This window comes from Schistocerca cancellata, chromosome 1, assembly GCF_023864275.1.
Source record: "Schistocerca cancellata isolate TAMUIC-IGC-003103 chromosome 1, iqSchCanc2.1, whole genome shotgun sequence".
Lineage (NCBI taxonomy): Eukaryota > Metazoa > Arthropoda > Insecta > Orthoptera > Acrididae > Schistocerca > Schistocerca cancellata.
This window is the reverse complement of record NC_064626.1, coordinates 1,152,988,629-1,153,006,188: the sequence shown is the minus strand read 5'-3', so window position 1 is coordinate 1,153,006,188 and position 17,560 is coordinate 1,152,988,629. Positions and strand designations below refer to the sequence as shown.

General features: G+C 42.0%; 1 protein-coding gene across 2 annotated transcripts in view; it reads right to left on the bottom strand.

Annotated features, from left to right (window-relative positions):
• Positions 1 to 815: 815 nt before the first annotated feature.
• Positions 816 to 17,560, bottom strand: part of LOC126093176 (nuclear factor NF-kappa-B p110 subunit) — an 88,808-nt gene continuing 72,063 nt past the window's right edge. For both annotated transcript variants that reach the window (XM_049908704.1, XM_049908703.1), the window contains exons 16-20: positions 2,577 to 2,690; positions 2,202 to 2,435; positions 1,905 to 2,025; positions 1,631 to 1,791; positions 816 to 1,106 (exon numbers count right to left, since the gene is read on the bottom strand). In XM_049908704.1, coding sequence (XP_049764661.1) covers positions 999 to 1,106; positions 1,631 to 1,791; positions 1,905 to 2,025; positions 2,202 to 2,435; positions 2,577 to 2,690 — 738 coding nt within the window. In that variant the 3' untranslated portion in view covers positions 816 to 998. The remainder of the gene's footprint in view (positions 1,107 to 1,630; positions 1,792 to 1,904; positions 2,026 to 2,201; positions 2,436 to 2,576; positions 2,691 to 17,560) is intronic.

The window sequence follows — 17,560 nt, the reverse complement described above, 5'->3', positions numbered from 1 at the left end:
AAGCATGAAAAATGAGTTCTGTTCAACCCTGACATCATTATGTCGCTAGCTTGTCTCACTTCCTCAGGACTATGGAATAATTGACAAGGAAGTCTTAAAAACTAATTTGAGCCATATCACAGTGTGTTTGGGAATAGTGATCTTAGCTGTACTCTTACTAGAACCATCATGCATACACTCGTTAATACATCAGATGCATAGTCTGATGTAACATAACTTGGTATCTGGGGAGTTTGGTGCATATAGACATTTGAAATTGGGGAGTACATTTCTTACAGTCGTCTTCACTAACACCAGCACTATGAATTATGCAAGTAGGAATCTTGCTCCAACATATCCCTTGAACCCACAATTCCCCTGGCATCAGTATCTGTTGGTGGTTCCTGCCCCACACCCACCCACACAGAGAAATGGGGGGAGGGGAGGGGGACGAGCAATGCTTATCACTCTTTTCCCTTCACCTCTTTTTCACGTTTACTCCATTTCATCAAAAATAACTGCTGGCCCCCCTTGCCTAAACTTTTCTGATGCTAGTTGTGTGGTGAAGTTCTTGTTTATATGCTTAACCATAAGTTTCCTTTGCCAGAAAGCTCTACATGAAACCATAATGATACACATATGGCAACAAATTAAAGCTGGAATAATTTGATCTTTTAAAGTTACAACTGCACATTAATACTGAAGAACTTGCCTCCAAGCTCATTAGATAAATTTCACCCATTAAGAGAAAACGTTTAGTACATTTTTTGAATTCACTGAACGATGTGCAGGAAAAAGGAATGGTCAAACTGCATCTTGTGAAATAAAGACATAACTTACATAAATTCATCAGTTCTATTTTACATATAAAACTGTCATAAAATCAACCACAAACAAAATATATTTACATATGGTAGGTATTGTATTAAAACATACAATAACATTTTTTTGTAAAACTAAGACTAAAAACAATGGCACACTTATGGTGGAATAACAGCTTATACAAAAAAACAGTGATCTCAAGATTCCTGGCCGGCAAGCATGAGATCAACCAGCTCCACTGCCTTGTGTTCATCCAAGACATCCAAAAAGTTTCGAATCTCCCTCACTGTCGCATTCCCATCAACCTAGAAAAATAGTTAAACTGGTAAGAATTATTTATAATAAATTACTATTGTACATTGAAGAATAAGTTCTCTATCTTGGTAGTTTGCATGTGATCCGAGATTAAGAAGAAGTGAAGCATTTAGGAGGACTGATGTTAACTAATGGAAATTCTTGTTTTTATTCACATGGAATAAGCAAGCCTAAAATGCACTAGAACTTATATCCTAATATACCTTGTCTAATATACCTTGTGTACTTGAACATGTATCCAATTTGAGAAATATTTCAGTGTATGTCTCCTGATCTCAAATCTTTCTTGCACTGTCAACAGCCATGAAATGTAAGATACTGCCAAAGACAAACTTTACCAAGAGCTTCATCTCCAAACAACATATTATGCTGTATTCATTTCCCTCTTTGTGTCCTCTTTTGATTGCCAATCCCCCCCCCCCCCCCCCCCAGCTTTCCAAAGACTAAGATGATAAAGAAGATGACAATATAGCTACTGAAACTATATATAATAAATGTAAGTTGATTTCCTTACATCAGCGTAGTTGAATAGTAGTCTTGATGGGCTTGTGTTGTCCTTAATACTAGCAATCAGGAATGTATAACCCAAGAGCTCGGCCAGATCTTGCCAACTTCCTGATGAATCCAGGATATCACATAGCTGAGATAAGGTTTCGGCATTGAAGAGCCCATTTTCTGTAGCAAGAAAAGATTTTTATCTTGAAGTGATTAATTTGAACCAAGCCAGAAATGAATAATGAATTTCTTTAACAGGAAACTGTAGGCAGGAGTCTTAACACCATACATACCATCTGGAATTGTACATTCAGATACTGGGCTCGGAAACATCTCCTCCTTAACTTCAGTAATTTCAGGAGACTTTGTACGTCTTTCTGGTGACTTAGCCACTCCTTGCAGGAGAGACATAATCTGAAAAAAATTAACATGTTTTATTTCTGTATCACATCAGAAATTTACTTCACAAAGTGCTCCCTTGTCAATAAAAAAAGGTGAAGGAGTGTAGCTGGAAAACTGGCATTTTATTTGATAGCATATTCATCCCTACATCACACACTTAATGCAAACATTTATGACATCATACTAACATGTTTATTTTCAACTTCATCTGGCACAGGGCTTTTCATTTCAGTACTGTTGCTTTCCTTGTCTGTGTTGTCGTCATCGTCGTCCTCTTCCTCCTCATCGTCATCTTCATCATCATCCTCATCAATGTGAAGCTCGTCATCACTATCCTCTGGCTCTTCCTTTACTCTTGATAAATCTAACCCAATGCTACAGACACCTTCCATCTGACTTTCCACACTTTCCAAATCTGCCCACTGTAACATAAATGATCATAAATCTTCCACATTACTTTAAAAAAAGATAAATGTAAGGAAGAATCACACACGGAAAACTATTTCATACCTTAATATCTGTCAAAACTATTTTTAAGGTGGAGAACAATGACTTAACTGTACCTTGGTATGATCCAAAATCTGACACAGTACTTTAGCAGTGCGTCCTCCTCTTGCACGTGCTCGGTCAAACGCTGTATATCCCACCATATCCTTTTTATTTACATCAATGTTTGTCTGAAATGAATTAAAAGAACATTTTGTAAGAAACCTTGAGCATATTAAACAGAAACTACAGTAGTAGCAAATGTAAATGAAAAAGCAAAGATAATAGCAACTCGAATTAGAATTAAGGCTTAGACAGTATACAGGCAGCTGGTAATCAATACATTCATCTGAGCACTCATGAGTCAGACAAAGGAAATGAAACACATGAATTCTGATTTACTTATAGCATGAGACCACCCCAATGACAGATAATTGTGACTGGTTAAAACAAATGTAATATGGATTCATGTGTGACAGCAGTTAACTATATAAATAGGTAAGTAATGGTTTTCCTTAGACACAAATTTTCTACAAGAGCTGTCCTAGAGAGAATGCAGGAGCATATGGCACTAACAGAACTTATGTACATAAGGTAAGGGAAACATATGTATTGGATCTGCCTCTGCGGAACTATAAAACTAAGAAATACTGTTTATGTTACTGGCATATTTAATAATAAATGGTTCTTGCAGTCAATAACTCTGAATAAAGTATTTTTAGCCAGATCACCTTCTATCAATAACCTAAATAGACCATTAAATTTTTGGCCTAAGGCTGAGTCAAATTAGGTGCATGTGCTTGGCTCCTCCTGGTTTGGCTAATAAAATATTTTATGATACTATCTTCAATAAACTCTGTCATTAGAAGTAATACATACTACTAATGAGAGAGACTGATCAAGGAAGTAGAATGGACATCAAGCTGTGATTCTTAGAGTTTCAAGTTCACTAAGAATAGACAATTTTATACAGAAAGGTGTCTGTCACTTGAGTGTATCCAGGGAGACTTTTGCATTGAGCACAAAGAAATGTATCACGTAACAAGCCCTGAAAACTTGACTACAAGCAACCATGAAGTTCCTTAACTTCCATCTACTCCCACTCACCTTCCCAATTTTATTTCCTTGAATAACCCTATATCAAAAAGTGTAACACCTTCACAATGAAGAATGGTGTGAGAATTTGTAGACCTATAAGCACATCACTATTTGGCTAGCAGTGTTCTATGTATCTTAATGCATCCTGATGTATAATCATGTTCAGGTGCCGTAAAAAGTTTGGAAAGGTTGTTTTTATTCCCATTAAGTTCATGTAATCTGTTCTTTATGTGTATAAGCCAAGCACAGTGTGTTACCTACAACTAGGGATAATGAACTGAAAATCTTCAGCACCATTTTGAATTATTCTGTCAGCTGACTAGAGATGGGGGATCCGCTCTTGAACTAATTCATAGAGTTCAATCTTTCAAAGGAGTGAACAATCAGTGATTCAGAAAAAAAAGAACGGTAGCTCCAACGTTTCCCACGGCAGAGAGAGAGAGAGAGAGAGAGAGAGAGAGAGAGAGAGACGGAGCATATCAGCAGCGCCTCTACTGGTCAGAGCACAGTGCACGCCACACAACACAGCCAGCGCCGGCCTCTGCCCTGCTTCTACCTTGGCTGCCTGCATTGTGCAGTGCCCCCATTGGATTTTGTGTTTCACATATGCCGTGCCGTCTCTGTGCGTCGTCTGCCGCCTGCAGTGTCTGGCGAAGCGTAACTTCGCATCGCTCTCTGTCGGCGATCGTTTCAGTCGCACGTCCTGCCCTCTGGGCAGTTGATGCGAGCAACAGGACAGAGAGCCACCTAGCGGATAACATAGGAACTACTTGCAAAAACCTGCTCGCAAGGGAACGAACGATTTGTCTCGGAGCGGGTGAGTTCACCGCTACCCCCACCCTCGGAACTCGCCCGCTCAACGCTCGCCCCACCGTCTCGACTCTAGCCAGAGCCCCGAGCAAAGCGACTCAGGTGTCACGGCTGGTCGCTGCGGTCTCAGCTCACGCAGTAATACAGCTCGCGGCTCGACCTACTCGACTCAGCGCCTCTGCATCGGAGTCCGTCTCTACTGGATATTGTTCTTCGTAGTAATACCGCTATGTATATTACATTATTATGTTATGTATACATCAATTGTTTTTATTTTATTTTTATTTGTTTAAACTGATTAGATTAGGTTCCTGATAACTCCTGTTACTGTAGGATTTTTATTATGAACACTCGAATTTACGCTTTAATTACGAGCGAACCGATAAACGTATCGCAAAATGTGATACACCAATATTTTCTTTGTTTTATTCTGCGTAAGGCTATATGCAGCACTTTCGTTTTACAGTCAAATTTATATATTTTTTTTTATTCTGGTACGGATTTTGCGATTTTAGGCGTCTTCGGAAGGAAACGTTCACTTTAAAAATATATGGCTTGCGATGTATTTGTATGAGGTTAATGAAATTTTAATACATTATAGCCAAATATATTGTTAATGTAAATCTCAAGTTACAACATTTTCCGATCACCTAAAAAACCACGATAGTGGAAAATAAATCAATAATCGAAAACTTTGTTATATCGTGGAAATTTCAATAAACAATACAAAATTCTTACTCATTATCTGTGTTACTTCAAAATAGGATCAAATAAGATCAAAATACAGGTATAGTACTGGAATAAACCAAGTTTAAAGGGTAATGTGCCTTCCATTTATTTTCTATTGTAAATGAGTGGTGAGTCATGAAAAAGAGCTAATTCATTTCAGGGAGTGAACAGTTCTGATCCAATCTCTGAAAAGAACAGTTTTGCCCATCTCTACAGCTGACCACAGACCTGCAAATAAGGATGCAGTCCTAAAAATAAAACGGCTATCACTGAAATCTGTCATTACCAAACTGTTAGAATTCAAATTTTTACACAAATTTGTTTCCTTAGTGTAAGTGAGGCAAGAAAGATTTTTTCATAGCAAAATGTAATAACATTTCTACTGTGCAATTTGCTGTCCGAAAGTATTTCAAGCTTGCAAAGTATGAGGAAAAAATGTCTGTGTTACTTTAGAAGTCTAAACCAATTATGATAAATGAAGACCACAATGGTTTACCTATCATTTGAACCATGACCTTGGTTGACATGCAAAACATTTGGCACAATCCTCATCTAGTAAATGATTGTCGTAAGATCAAAGATTAACAATGCAGCAAAAACAACAAATGTCTACCAAACTGAAATCACCATTGTCTTTTCCTACGCAATGGCATATGGGCACAATCACCAGTCTTTAGCACTGTGGATGCCTCAGATATCTCCCCCCCCCCCCCCCCCCCCACACACACGCACAAACTTTGTAAGCTGAATGAAGACAAAGACCTAAGGGAAGATGTGTACACTTAAAGCCACAATACAGCAAGAGCAGTAGGGAATAATTTGTTTATATTGGAACAACAACAACAAAACTCTTTTAATGCAATGTTCTCCCAGTAAAAAAGAACAGGATGATAATGGTTGAAAGTTGAGTATATGCCTTAACCTTAGTAATAATTAAGAAATGAAAGTATGAACTTTTACGAGTGCAGGATGTAAGTGCTAATGTTCTTGAATGACTTGATGGATTTATGCACACATCACCATTTAATCATAGCAAAACTACTTGTTTAATGATGATGAAGGAAGGTTGTATGCATGGATAAAGAATCCTAGAGACAGCACAAGCTTTTTTTACATTGTGTAACGGTAAAGCAGAGATACGGAAACCAGATTTAGAACTGTGAAACACTTTCACAGGCGGAGATTTGGATTGTTAACCATGGCTTATTCATTATAGTTTACCAGTTAAAACTGAGAAATTGCAGAAACGTAGGGAACTATGCGAGGTAACCTGATTACGGTGTCAAAAGGGACCATTAGTTAAACAGTCAAATAGATACCTTTACAATATGTAATACTGAAGTCAACAGAGGATAAAATATGAAAAAGACAAATGTACAAGTAAGAATCCTTGGATAACACATTTACGTCTCCATTCTGCAAGTCACCGTGAAATGCATGCCAGAGGGTACATTCCATAGTCCCAGTTATAAGTGTTTCTCGACATTTCATTCACATCGAGTGCGGGAAGAATGATTGTTTGAATGCCTCTGTGTGTGTGTGTGTGTGTGCTATAATTATTCTTATCTATCCTCATGATCCCTATGTGAACAATACATATGGGCGTTTTAGTATATTCCTTGAGTAACCATTTAAAGCTGGGTCTTGAAACTTTGTTAACAGACTTTCTCAGGATAGTTTACTACCTTCAAGGGTCTGCAAGTTCAGTTCTTTCAGCATCTCAGTGACATGTTTTCACAGGTCAAACAAAACCTGGGACCATTTGTGTTGCCCTTCTCTGTATACGTTCCAATATCCCCCGTTAGTCCTATTTGGTACAGGTCCCACAGGCTTGAGCAATATTCTAGAACTGGTTGAATGAGTGACTCGTAAGCAATCTCCTTTGTAGACTGATTGCACTTCCCTAGTATTCTACCAATAAACCGAAGTGTACCACCACAACAGAGGCTAAGTGATCATTCTGTTTCACAAAAAGATAAAAGGAAAGCTGCTGCTCACCATATAGCGGATGTGCTGAGTTGCAGATAAGCAAAACAAAACGACAGTCACAAATAAGCTTTCGTCCAGGGCGGCCTTCTTCAAAAATAGACCCCCCCCCCCCCTCACCACCACCACCACCACCACCACTGCAGTGTCTGGCAACTGAGATAGGCAAAACAAAACGACAGTCACAAATAAGTTTTCAGCCAGGGCGAACTTCTTCAAAAATAGACACCCCCACCCCACCACACACGACTGCAGTGTCTGGCAACTGAAGCCCCACTGCACACAGCAGCACCAGTGGATGATGGGAGTGGTAACTGGATGGGGATAAGGAAGAGGCTGGGGCAGGGAGGGGGAGGGATAGTAGGGTAGGGGTGGCAGAGAGTGAAATGCTGCTGGGGAGCACACAGGGAAGAGATGGAAAAAGGGTAGGGCAGCTATGTGCAATCGAGAAGTTAAGACGGAGGAGAGTAGGAGGGTGGGGGGATGGTTTGTGGAAAAAGAGAAGACTGGGTGTGATGGTGGAATGAGAGCTGTGTAGTGCTGCAATTGGAACAGAGAAGGAGCTGGATGGGTGAGGACAACGACTAATGATGGCTGAGGCCAAGACGTTTACAGGAAGATTGGATATAATGCAGGGAAAGTTCCTACCTGTGCAATTCAGGAAAGCTGGTGTCAGTGGCAAGGCTCCATATAGCACAGGTTATAGTAGGTAGTCATTGAAAAGAAGGATGTCAAGTTCGGCAGTGTGCTCAGCAACAGGGTGGTCCACTTGTTCCTTGCCCACAGTTTGTCAGTGGCCATTCATACGGACAGGCAGTTTGTTGGTTGTCATACCCACATAGAATGCAGCACAGTGGTTGCAGGTTAATATTGTATATTGTAAATCACATGACAGGTTTCACAGGCAGCCTTGCCTTCGATGGGATGGCTGATGTTTGTAACTGGACTGGAATAGGTGGTGGTGGTGGGAGGATGTATGGGACAGGTTTTAATAAATTATGTTTATTACTAGGATTTGAGTCATGAGGTAAAGGGTTGGAAGCAAGTGCTGTGTAAGCATATATATTATTTAGATTTGGTGGACAGCGAATTACCACTGTGGGAGGGGTGGGAAGGTTAGTGAGCTCATTTCAGCACACGACGAGAGGTAGTCTAAACTCTGGCGGAGAATGCAATTCAGATGCTCCCTTCCTAGGTGGTACTGAGTTATGAGGGGAATGTTCCTCTGTGGCTGGACAGTGGCACTTACTGAGATGGTGGGAGACTGGAAAGCTAAGGTACAGGAGATTTGTTTTTGTTCAAGATTGGGAAGTTAATTACGGTGTGTGAAGGCATCAGTGATGGTGGGAGACTGGAAAGCTAAGGTACAGGAGATTTGTTTTTGTTCAAGATTGGGAGGTTAATTACGGTGTGTGAAGGCATCAGTGAAACCCTCAGTGTATTTTGAGAGGGACAGCATGTCACTGCAGATGCGACTATGGGTGGCTAGGATGTATGGAAGGGACTTCTTGGTATGGAACGGATAGCAGCTGTTGAAGCGTAGTAGGTATTTTTGGTGGTTAGTAGGTTTGATATGAACAGAGGTACTGATGTAGCCATCTTAGAGGTAGAGGTCAACATCTAGGAAGGGGGCTTGTTGGGTTGAGTAGGACCAGGTGAAGGAAATGAGGAAGAAGCTGTTGAGGTTCTGGAGGAATGTGGACAGGGTGTCCTCACCCTCGATCAAAGATCTCGTCAATGAATCTCTAACAGGTGAGGGTTTAGGATTCTGGGTATTTATGAAGGATTCCTCTAGATGGCCCATGAATAGCTAGGCATAGGATGGTGCCGTGCGGGTACCCATAGCCGTACCCGAGATTTGTTTGTAGGTGATGCCTTCGGAGGAGAAGTTAAGTGAGTGAAGGTATAGTTGATCATGGAGACTAGGAAGGAGGTTGTTGGTTTGCAATCCGTTGATCATTGGTGAAGGTAACATTCGCCAGCGGTAAGGCCATGGGCATTAGAGATGTTGAGTGTAAAGGGAAGTAGCAGTAACAGTGATGAGCTGGACACCGTGTGGAGCAAGAGCAGAGATTCTCTCAGTGAGGGCGCAATAATGAGCCACAATGGGGCGTCCTGGGTGGTGGGTTTATGGACTTAGGAAGCATGTAGAAGGTAGGAGTGTAGGGAGTGGTATGGGCGAGGAGAGAGGTAGACTCTTGGAGAGGTTCTGGGATGGGCCTAAGGGTATGAGGAGAGGAGGTCCTGCTAGATTTCTGGAATGGGGTCACTGTGGCAAGGTTTGTAGGTGGATGTGTCACACAGATGGCGAAGTCCTTGTGCCAGGTAATCCTTGCGGTTCAAAACAACAGTAGTGGATCCGTTGTCTGCAAGTAGGATTATAGGTAGGTATAATCTTATCTTTGGACAAAGGCTCTACTACTGTTGTTTTGAACCACAAGGATTACCTGGCAGAAGGACTCTGCAGCTGTCGGATACATCCACCTACAAACCTTGCCACAATGACCCCACTCCAGAAATCCAGTAGGATCTCCAGTCACTCCTCACATCCTTAGGCCCATCCCAGAACCTCTCTCAGAGTCCATCTCTCTCCTCACCCACATCACTCCCTACACTCTTACCTCCTACATGCTTCCTAAGTCCACAAACCCAACCACCCAGGACGCCCCATTGTGGCCAGTTACTGTGCTCCCACTGAGAGACTGCTGTTGTAGACAAACACCTTCAGCCTATTACCTGGAACCTACCCTCCTACATAAAAGATACAAATCACTTCCTCCACCGACTCTCCACAGTTCCTGTTCCTTTACTACACAGTGTCCTGCTCATCATTGTTGATGCTACTACCCTTTACATTAAACACCCCTAATGCCCATGGCCTTGCCACTGGTGAACATTACCTTTCCCAATGACCAACAGATTGCAAACCAACAACGTCCTTTCTAGTCGCTACGATCAATCATACCCTCACCCACTTACTTCTCCTCTGAAGGCAACAAACCAATCCGGGGTATGGGCATGGCACCAACCTACTTATGGGCCATCTTGTGGAATCCTTCAAAAACACCCAGAATCCTAAACCCCTCACCTGTTTCAGATTCATTGATGACATATCTGTAATATGTTTTGACGGTGAGATATCCACATTCCTCCAGAAACTCAACAGCTTCTTCCTCATTTGCTTCACCTGGTCCTACTCAACCCAACAAGCATCCTTCCTAGATGTTGACCTCCACCTCTAAGATGGCTACAACAGTACCTCTGTCCATATCAAACCTACTTACCACCAGTAATACCTCCACTTCGACAGCTGCTGTCCATTCCATACCAAGAAGTCCCGTCCACACAGCCTAGCCACCCACTGTCGTCACATCTGCAGTGACGAGCTGTCCCTCTCGAAATGCACTGAGGGTCTCACTAAAGCCTTCACAGACCGTAATTAACCTCCCTACCTTGTACAAAAACAAATCTCCCATACCTTAGCTTTCCAGTCTTCCACCATCTCAGTAAGTCCCACTGTCCAGCCACAGAGGAACATTTCCCTTATAACTCAGTACCACCAAGGAGCGGAGCATCCGAATTGCATTCTCCGCCCGAGTTTCGACTACCTCTCATCATGCGCTGAAATGAGAAATGTTCTGCTCACTATCCTTCCACCCCTCCCACAGTGGTATTTCGCTGTCCACCAAACCTAAATAATATATATCCTTACATAACACCTGCTTCCAACCCCTTACCTCATGGCTCATATCCTTGTAATAAACATAAGATGTCAAAACCTGTCCCATACATCCTCCCACCACCACCTATTCCAGTCCGGTCACAAAACATCAGCCATCCCATCGAAGGCAAGGCTACCTGTGAAACCAGTTGTGTTATCTACAATTTAAGCTGCAACCACTGTGCTGCATTCTATGTGGGCATGACAACAAACAAGCTGCATGAATGGCCAGTGACAAACTGTGGCCAAGAAACAAGTGGACCACCCTGTTGCAGAGCACACTGCCCAACACAACATTCTTCATTTTAACGACTGCTTCACAGCCTGCGCCACACTGATCCTTCCCACCACAACAAGCTTTTCGGACCTGTGCAGGTGGGAACTCACCCTGCAATATATCCTATGTTCCCGTAACACTGCTGGCCTCAACCTCTGTTGGTCATTTTTCTCACCCATCCAGCACTAAACAGCCCTCATTCCAGTATTACACCCAGTCTTTTGACTCTTCCTTTTCCTCTACCCCCCCTCCCTCCCCCACCTCTCCTGTCCTGTCCTCCGTCTAACCTCCCGACAGCACTAGCTGCCCTACCCTCTTTCCGCATCGTCCCTGCTTGCTCCCCAGCAGCACTTCACTGCCTCCACTCCTATCATACTATCCCTCCCCCTCCCCTCCGCGCCCCAGCCTCCTCCTTACGCCCAACTAGTCGCCACTAGAATAAGTGTGCTGCTGCTCATAGTGTTGCTACACTGCAGTCGTGTGAGAGCTGCGTTTCTGTGTGTGTCTGCCATCTATTTTTGACGAAGGCGTTACTGGCAGAAAGCTTATTTGTGACAGTTTTTTTGTTAAGCCTATCTGCAACTCAGCATCTCTGCTGTATGTTGAGTAGCAGCTTCCATTTTTATAATATTGTTACAATCCATCCGGGTTTTTCCATCATTCAATATCTCGTAAAAGATCCGTTTTTGTTCTAGAGTTGCATATGAACACGCTAGGCACACTACTGACTCTGTGGCTTGTCTGAAATATTGAAGAAAGACAAACCTACATTTATAGAAATATAGATAACAGAAAGCTACTGTGTTAACTGGAATACTTGAGCTTTTGAAAATAGCAGGGATAAAGCACAGGAAATGAAAAGTTATTTGGAACTTGTACAGAAACCAGACAACAGGTATAGGAGGGAAGGACATGAATGAGAGGTGTATTATTCGCCCTGGAGAGTGACCAAGCAGTGAAGGAAAGGTAGGAGATATTTGGAAAAAGTTCATACAAGTCTATAATAATACAAAATTCAATGTTTGCAAATGACAATGTAATTAGTATGACCACAGAAAGTACGATCACAATGGATAGCGTCTCAAAAAGACGTAAGATGAATATTGACAAAAGAAAAAGAGAGCATTGGAGTGTAGTGTAATTAAATTGGGTGATATTGAGGGAACCAAGAGTAGAACATGAGAGACTAAAAACAGTTGAAAGCATCTGGTGTGTGCCCAGTAAAATAACTGACAATGGCTGAAGTAGTGATATTATTATGAAGATCATAGACCGCTAATCACCGTATACCGGAAATGCTGAGTCGCAGATAGGAACAACAAAAAGACTGTCACAAAGTAAGCTTTCAGCAAAAAATGCTTTCATCTCAATGACTGACACACACACACACACACACAGTGCATTATGGGAGAAGCAATCTTGGTTATGGGGGTAAGGAGTAGGTTGAGGCAAGGAGTACTGCTCGTGGAAGCATACAGGGACGAGGTGGAGAAATGGTAGCATAGCTATGTGCAGCCAGCAGGTTAGACAGAAGGTGGGGGTGAGGGCAGTGGAAAAGGAGACAAGGAGAAAGATGATTTGGTGGAACAGAGGATTGTGTACTGCTGAAGTGAGAACAGGGAAAGGGTAGCTGGGCGTAGAACGACGACTAACAACAGCTGAGGTCAGTAGGGTTATGGAAACATAGGTTGTACTGCAGGGAGAGTTCCCACCTGCGCAATACAGAAAACTGGCGTTGGTTGCAAGGATCCGGATGGCACAGTCTGTGAAGCAGTCATTAAAATGAAGCTTGTTGTGTTGGGCAGCGTGCTCTGCTACTGGGTGGTCCAGCTGCTTCTTGGCCACAGATTGTCAGTGACCATTCGTGCAGACGGACAGCTTGTTAGTTGTTGTGCCCTTGCACAATGCAGCACAGTGGTTGCAGCTTAGCATGTAGATCACATGGTTGGTTTGACAGGTAGCTCTGCCTTTGATGGGATAGGTGATGTTTGTGACCGGACTGGTGTAGATGGTGGTGGGAGAGTGTATGGACAGGTCTTGCATCAAAGTCTGTTACAGGGGTATGAGCCATGAGGCAACCCCTGCTCCAATCCCTTGCGTCATGGCCCATATCCCTGTAATAGACCAACAGATGCAAGACCTGTCCCATACATCCTTCCACCCCATCAGTCCAGTCACAAGCATCACCTATCCCATCAAAGGCAGGACTACCTGTCAAACCAGTTGTGATGTGCAAGCTAAGCTAACCACTGTGCTGCATTCTACATGGGCATGACAACCAACAAGCAGTGTGTCCGCTTGAATAGCCACCGACAAACTGCTGCCGAGGAACAGCTGGAGCACCCAGTTGCTGAGCGCACTGCCGACACAACGTTTTTCAATTTAATGACTGCTTCACAGTCTGTGCCATCTGGATCCTTACAACCAACACGAGCTTTTCTGAATTGTGCAGGTGGGAACTCTCCCTGAAGTATATTCTACGTTCCCGTAACCCTCCTCACCTCAACCTTCGTTAGTCACTGTTTTACACCCGCCCATCCCCCTTCCCTGTTCCCATTCAGTGCTACACAATCTTTTTACTTCTCTGCTTTTCGCTGCCCCCTTTCTACCACGTTCTGTCTAACTTCCCCGACTGCATCTAGCTGATCTACCCTCTCTACATTGTCCCCGTATGCTCCCACGAAAAGCACTTTGCCATCCTCTATCCCTACCCTGCTCCCCCCCCCCCCCCCCCCCGGCCTCTTCCCTGCCCCAGCCTCCTCCTTATCCCCAACACTCAAGATTGCTTCTTCCATCATGCGCTGATGCTCGCAGTCTTGACACCTTTTTCTTATTTAATTGGATAGATAAAAATCTACCCATCAACGGGTAGCAGAACACACACATAAAAACACTTGTGATTGGCAAGCTTTTGGAGCCAGTGGTTTCTTCTTCAAGCAGAAGGGTTGAAGGGGAAGGAAGAAGGGTGAAGGAAAAGGACTGCAGAGGTTTAGGAAAAGGGATAGATTTTGGGAAAGTCACCCAGAACCACGGGTCAGGGGAGACTGACCGAAGAGAAAGGACTCTTCCTTCTCATCCTGTACGGTCTCCCCTGACCCGTGGTTCTGGGTGACTTTCCCAAAATCTATCCCTTTTCCTAAACCTCTGCAGTCCTTTTCCTTCACCCTTCTTCCTTCCCCCTCAACCCTTCTGTCTGAAGAAGGAGCCACTGGTTCCAAAAGCTTGCCAATCACAACAGTGTTTTATGTGTGTGTTCTACCACCCTTTGATGAGTAGATTTTTTTTATCTAGTCAATTAAATATTTTTATCAATAATTGATTGTTTTTGTTGTTATAGGTCTATCTTTTTCATAATATTGTCATTCAATCCTGGATTTTCCATTGCTTAAAGGCTGAAGTATTGGGGATATAAAATGCAGACTAACCAAAAACCCGCTCAAACTAACATTGCTTGGGAGACCTTCCAGCAAGTTTTCCTAAAATTTCATAACTGATGATGGCTACAGTTTCTGGAATTCATGTTGGGTGCTGCTCAAAGGTACGCCTGCCAGAACAGATCCATCAGCAGGTAACAGAACCCAGTACACAGTCTTCGACAGCAAGTATGTATCGGAGATCGAAGTATTACGAGGACTGCCCCAGGGATGTGTGACAGGACCACCTTTGTTCTCTATACACGTAAATGATTTGATGGACAGGCTGAGGAGCAATCTGCAGCTTTCTCCTGATGATGCTATGGCATACAGGAAGAGCCCTTTAAATGACTGTAAGATGACAAAGAATATCTAGTTGGTGTGAAATATGGTAGCTTGCCCTAAAAACAGAAAAATGTACATTAATGCACAGTAGGAAAAGCAATCCTGTAATATTCAAATATGGCATTAGTATAGTATGCTATAATATATAGGCATAAAGTTCCAAAGAGACATGAACTGGAACAAGCAGAGAGGGACGGTAGTAGAGAAGGCAACTAGCCCACTTCGGTTTATTAGGAGAATTTTAGGAAAGGGTAGCTCATCTATAAAAAGATGCTGCTTATGGAGACTATTGCAATCTATTCTCGAGTATTGAGTTTTTGGGATCCTCACCAGGTCAGATTGAAGGAAGACATTAAGCAATTCAGAGGTGTGCTGCTCAATTTGTTAACAGTAGGTTCAATCGGTATATGAGCATTAGAGATGTTTTCTGAACTCAAATTTGAATCCTTGGAGAGAACATGACATTCTTTTCAAACTATTGAGAAAATTGAGAGAGAACTGGCACTTGAAGCTCTGATCGCAGAACAATTCTACTGCTGCCAAAGTATGTTTTGTGTAACGAGCATGAAGATCAGAGAAACTTGGCTTGCACAGAGGGATATACACTGTTGTTTTTCCCTTGCTTCATTTGTGAGTGGAGCAGGAAAGGAAATTACTGGTAGGTGTACAAGGCACCATATGCATCAACCAGTGGCCTTGTGTAGTATGCATGTAGATGTTCTTTAAGATGCATTACTCCTGCAGCAATTAAAAGAGACTATATTATATAAAAACCTACATAGATAAAAGTTTTTTTCTATCGGGGTAATGTTTGCCTTCCTGTACTACTCATACTGTAGGTGCAAAATTGAAAGAGATTCACTTCAAAAAGCTAGAGAATCACTTAAAAAAGCTTTCACCTCTGCAATTAGCTCTAGTGATTAAGTTTGTCCTCAAATATAAAGTATTATCTAGGTGGACAAGTTGAAGCTTGAACAATTTATTTTTCACAGGTGCCCAGTCTCCCAATATGGAGCTTAGTAAAATATTGGACAATGACTGGACTAAATGAATTGATTAGGTGACTGGACAATCACACCAGATCCTTAGTATTTGTCAGAATGGGAACTATTTAACCTCCCATGCAGAAAATGATACACTAAAAAACTGACTGATCTTCATGTAACACCATCCCTGACGTGCTATGTAGAAGACATTTATTCTGCCTAATGTAATGCATTTATTAATAAATAATGCTGTTTGTTCAACACATTTATTATTAAAGAAAATAAGTTGTATGTCACTAAAATTGACAATTTAAATATGAATGAAGGCTGTGTCAAAACTGTTCAAGATGTTTAATTTATGCTCAAGTTGTAAGCTTCTTAGGTAAATAAAACTGGCTGTTTACCACAATACTGACCCTTGAAAACTAAAGTGTATTAGCTCACAAGAGGTGTACAAAACTGATGATGGCTGACCACTATGGAAGCTATCCTTTATGCTGCTTTGGTAAATGAGACTTTACTAAAACATCAACCTGTTCTCTCCTATGATCATCAGAACAATACGACGCGTTTAATTTTTTTACCAATTCTACACTAATTTCAATGATGTTACAATTAGAAATACATATTACAACACTTTTTGTGCTCACTTATCCTCATATGGGTGTTGGAGTGACCAAACTGTGGAATTTACTTTGCAAGAAAATTGTAAAAACCTTACCAATTTGTAGTGGGACAAAAGAGGTTGTGGTCACAGTTTATATCAAGAACAATCAATGGGAAAGTGCTTCAAGGCAGTATCTCCTACACAAGTAGAAAATTACCCACATTGCTGTATCATTTGCAAATGGTGACCTGAAATTGTTCCCAAGTAATATTGACATCCTTTGTTGATTGTGAAAGAAAATGTTGCTGCAATATGGACCCAACATAGGGAGAAAGCTTAGTTTTGTTCCGTCAGACAGGTAAGCTTATGTTTCTCTGCACTCGCAATTCTTGCAACTAAACAAGATGACATGAAAGCAAAGATTTGTATCTTATGGGCACTACACTCTTTGGAAGAGGAATAGCTGAGGATTGATATATGTGATGAAATGTCATGGAATGGAAATGAAGTCCCATGCTTCTTTACAGAGCGTAGGGGAATGATGCGGGAGACCCGCACCGCCTTACTAGGCAAGGTCCTAATGGAGGTGGTTCGCCGTTGCCTTCCTCCGACTGTAATGGGGATGAATGATGATGATGAAGACGACACAACACCCAGTCATCTCGAGGCAGGAAAAATCCCTGACCACGCCGGGAATAGAAACCCGGGACCCCGTGCTCGGAAAGCGAGAGTTGGTGTGCACTTGTTGCTGCCTGGAAAATATATAATTATGATGTGTCAAAAGAAGAGAATGATGGCAGTAGTCTTCTTCATTGTAAAAGGAGTTGTGAAACAGCACTTAAGTTTCATCCCTCCTTGACACATTTATCAAGGAGGGATAAAGCCACAACACATAGGAGAAAAAATTACAATGAGTAACTTGGCTGATTCAAGAGTCCCAAATGCTGTAAAATATTTAGTGAAAAGTTGATGACTTGTTTCTTAGGATGGATAAATGCTCCAAATGCTGTTTTCTCAAAAAGTAAAAGAAATGGGGTATTTATTCCATAGCTTTCGTAGTGCTGTATTTGAACTCTTGCTCATCTACTA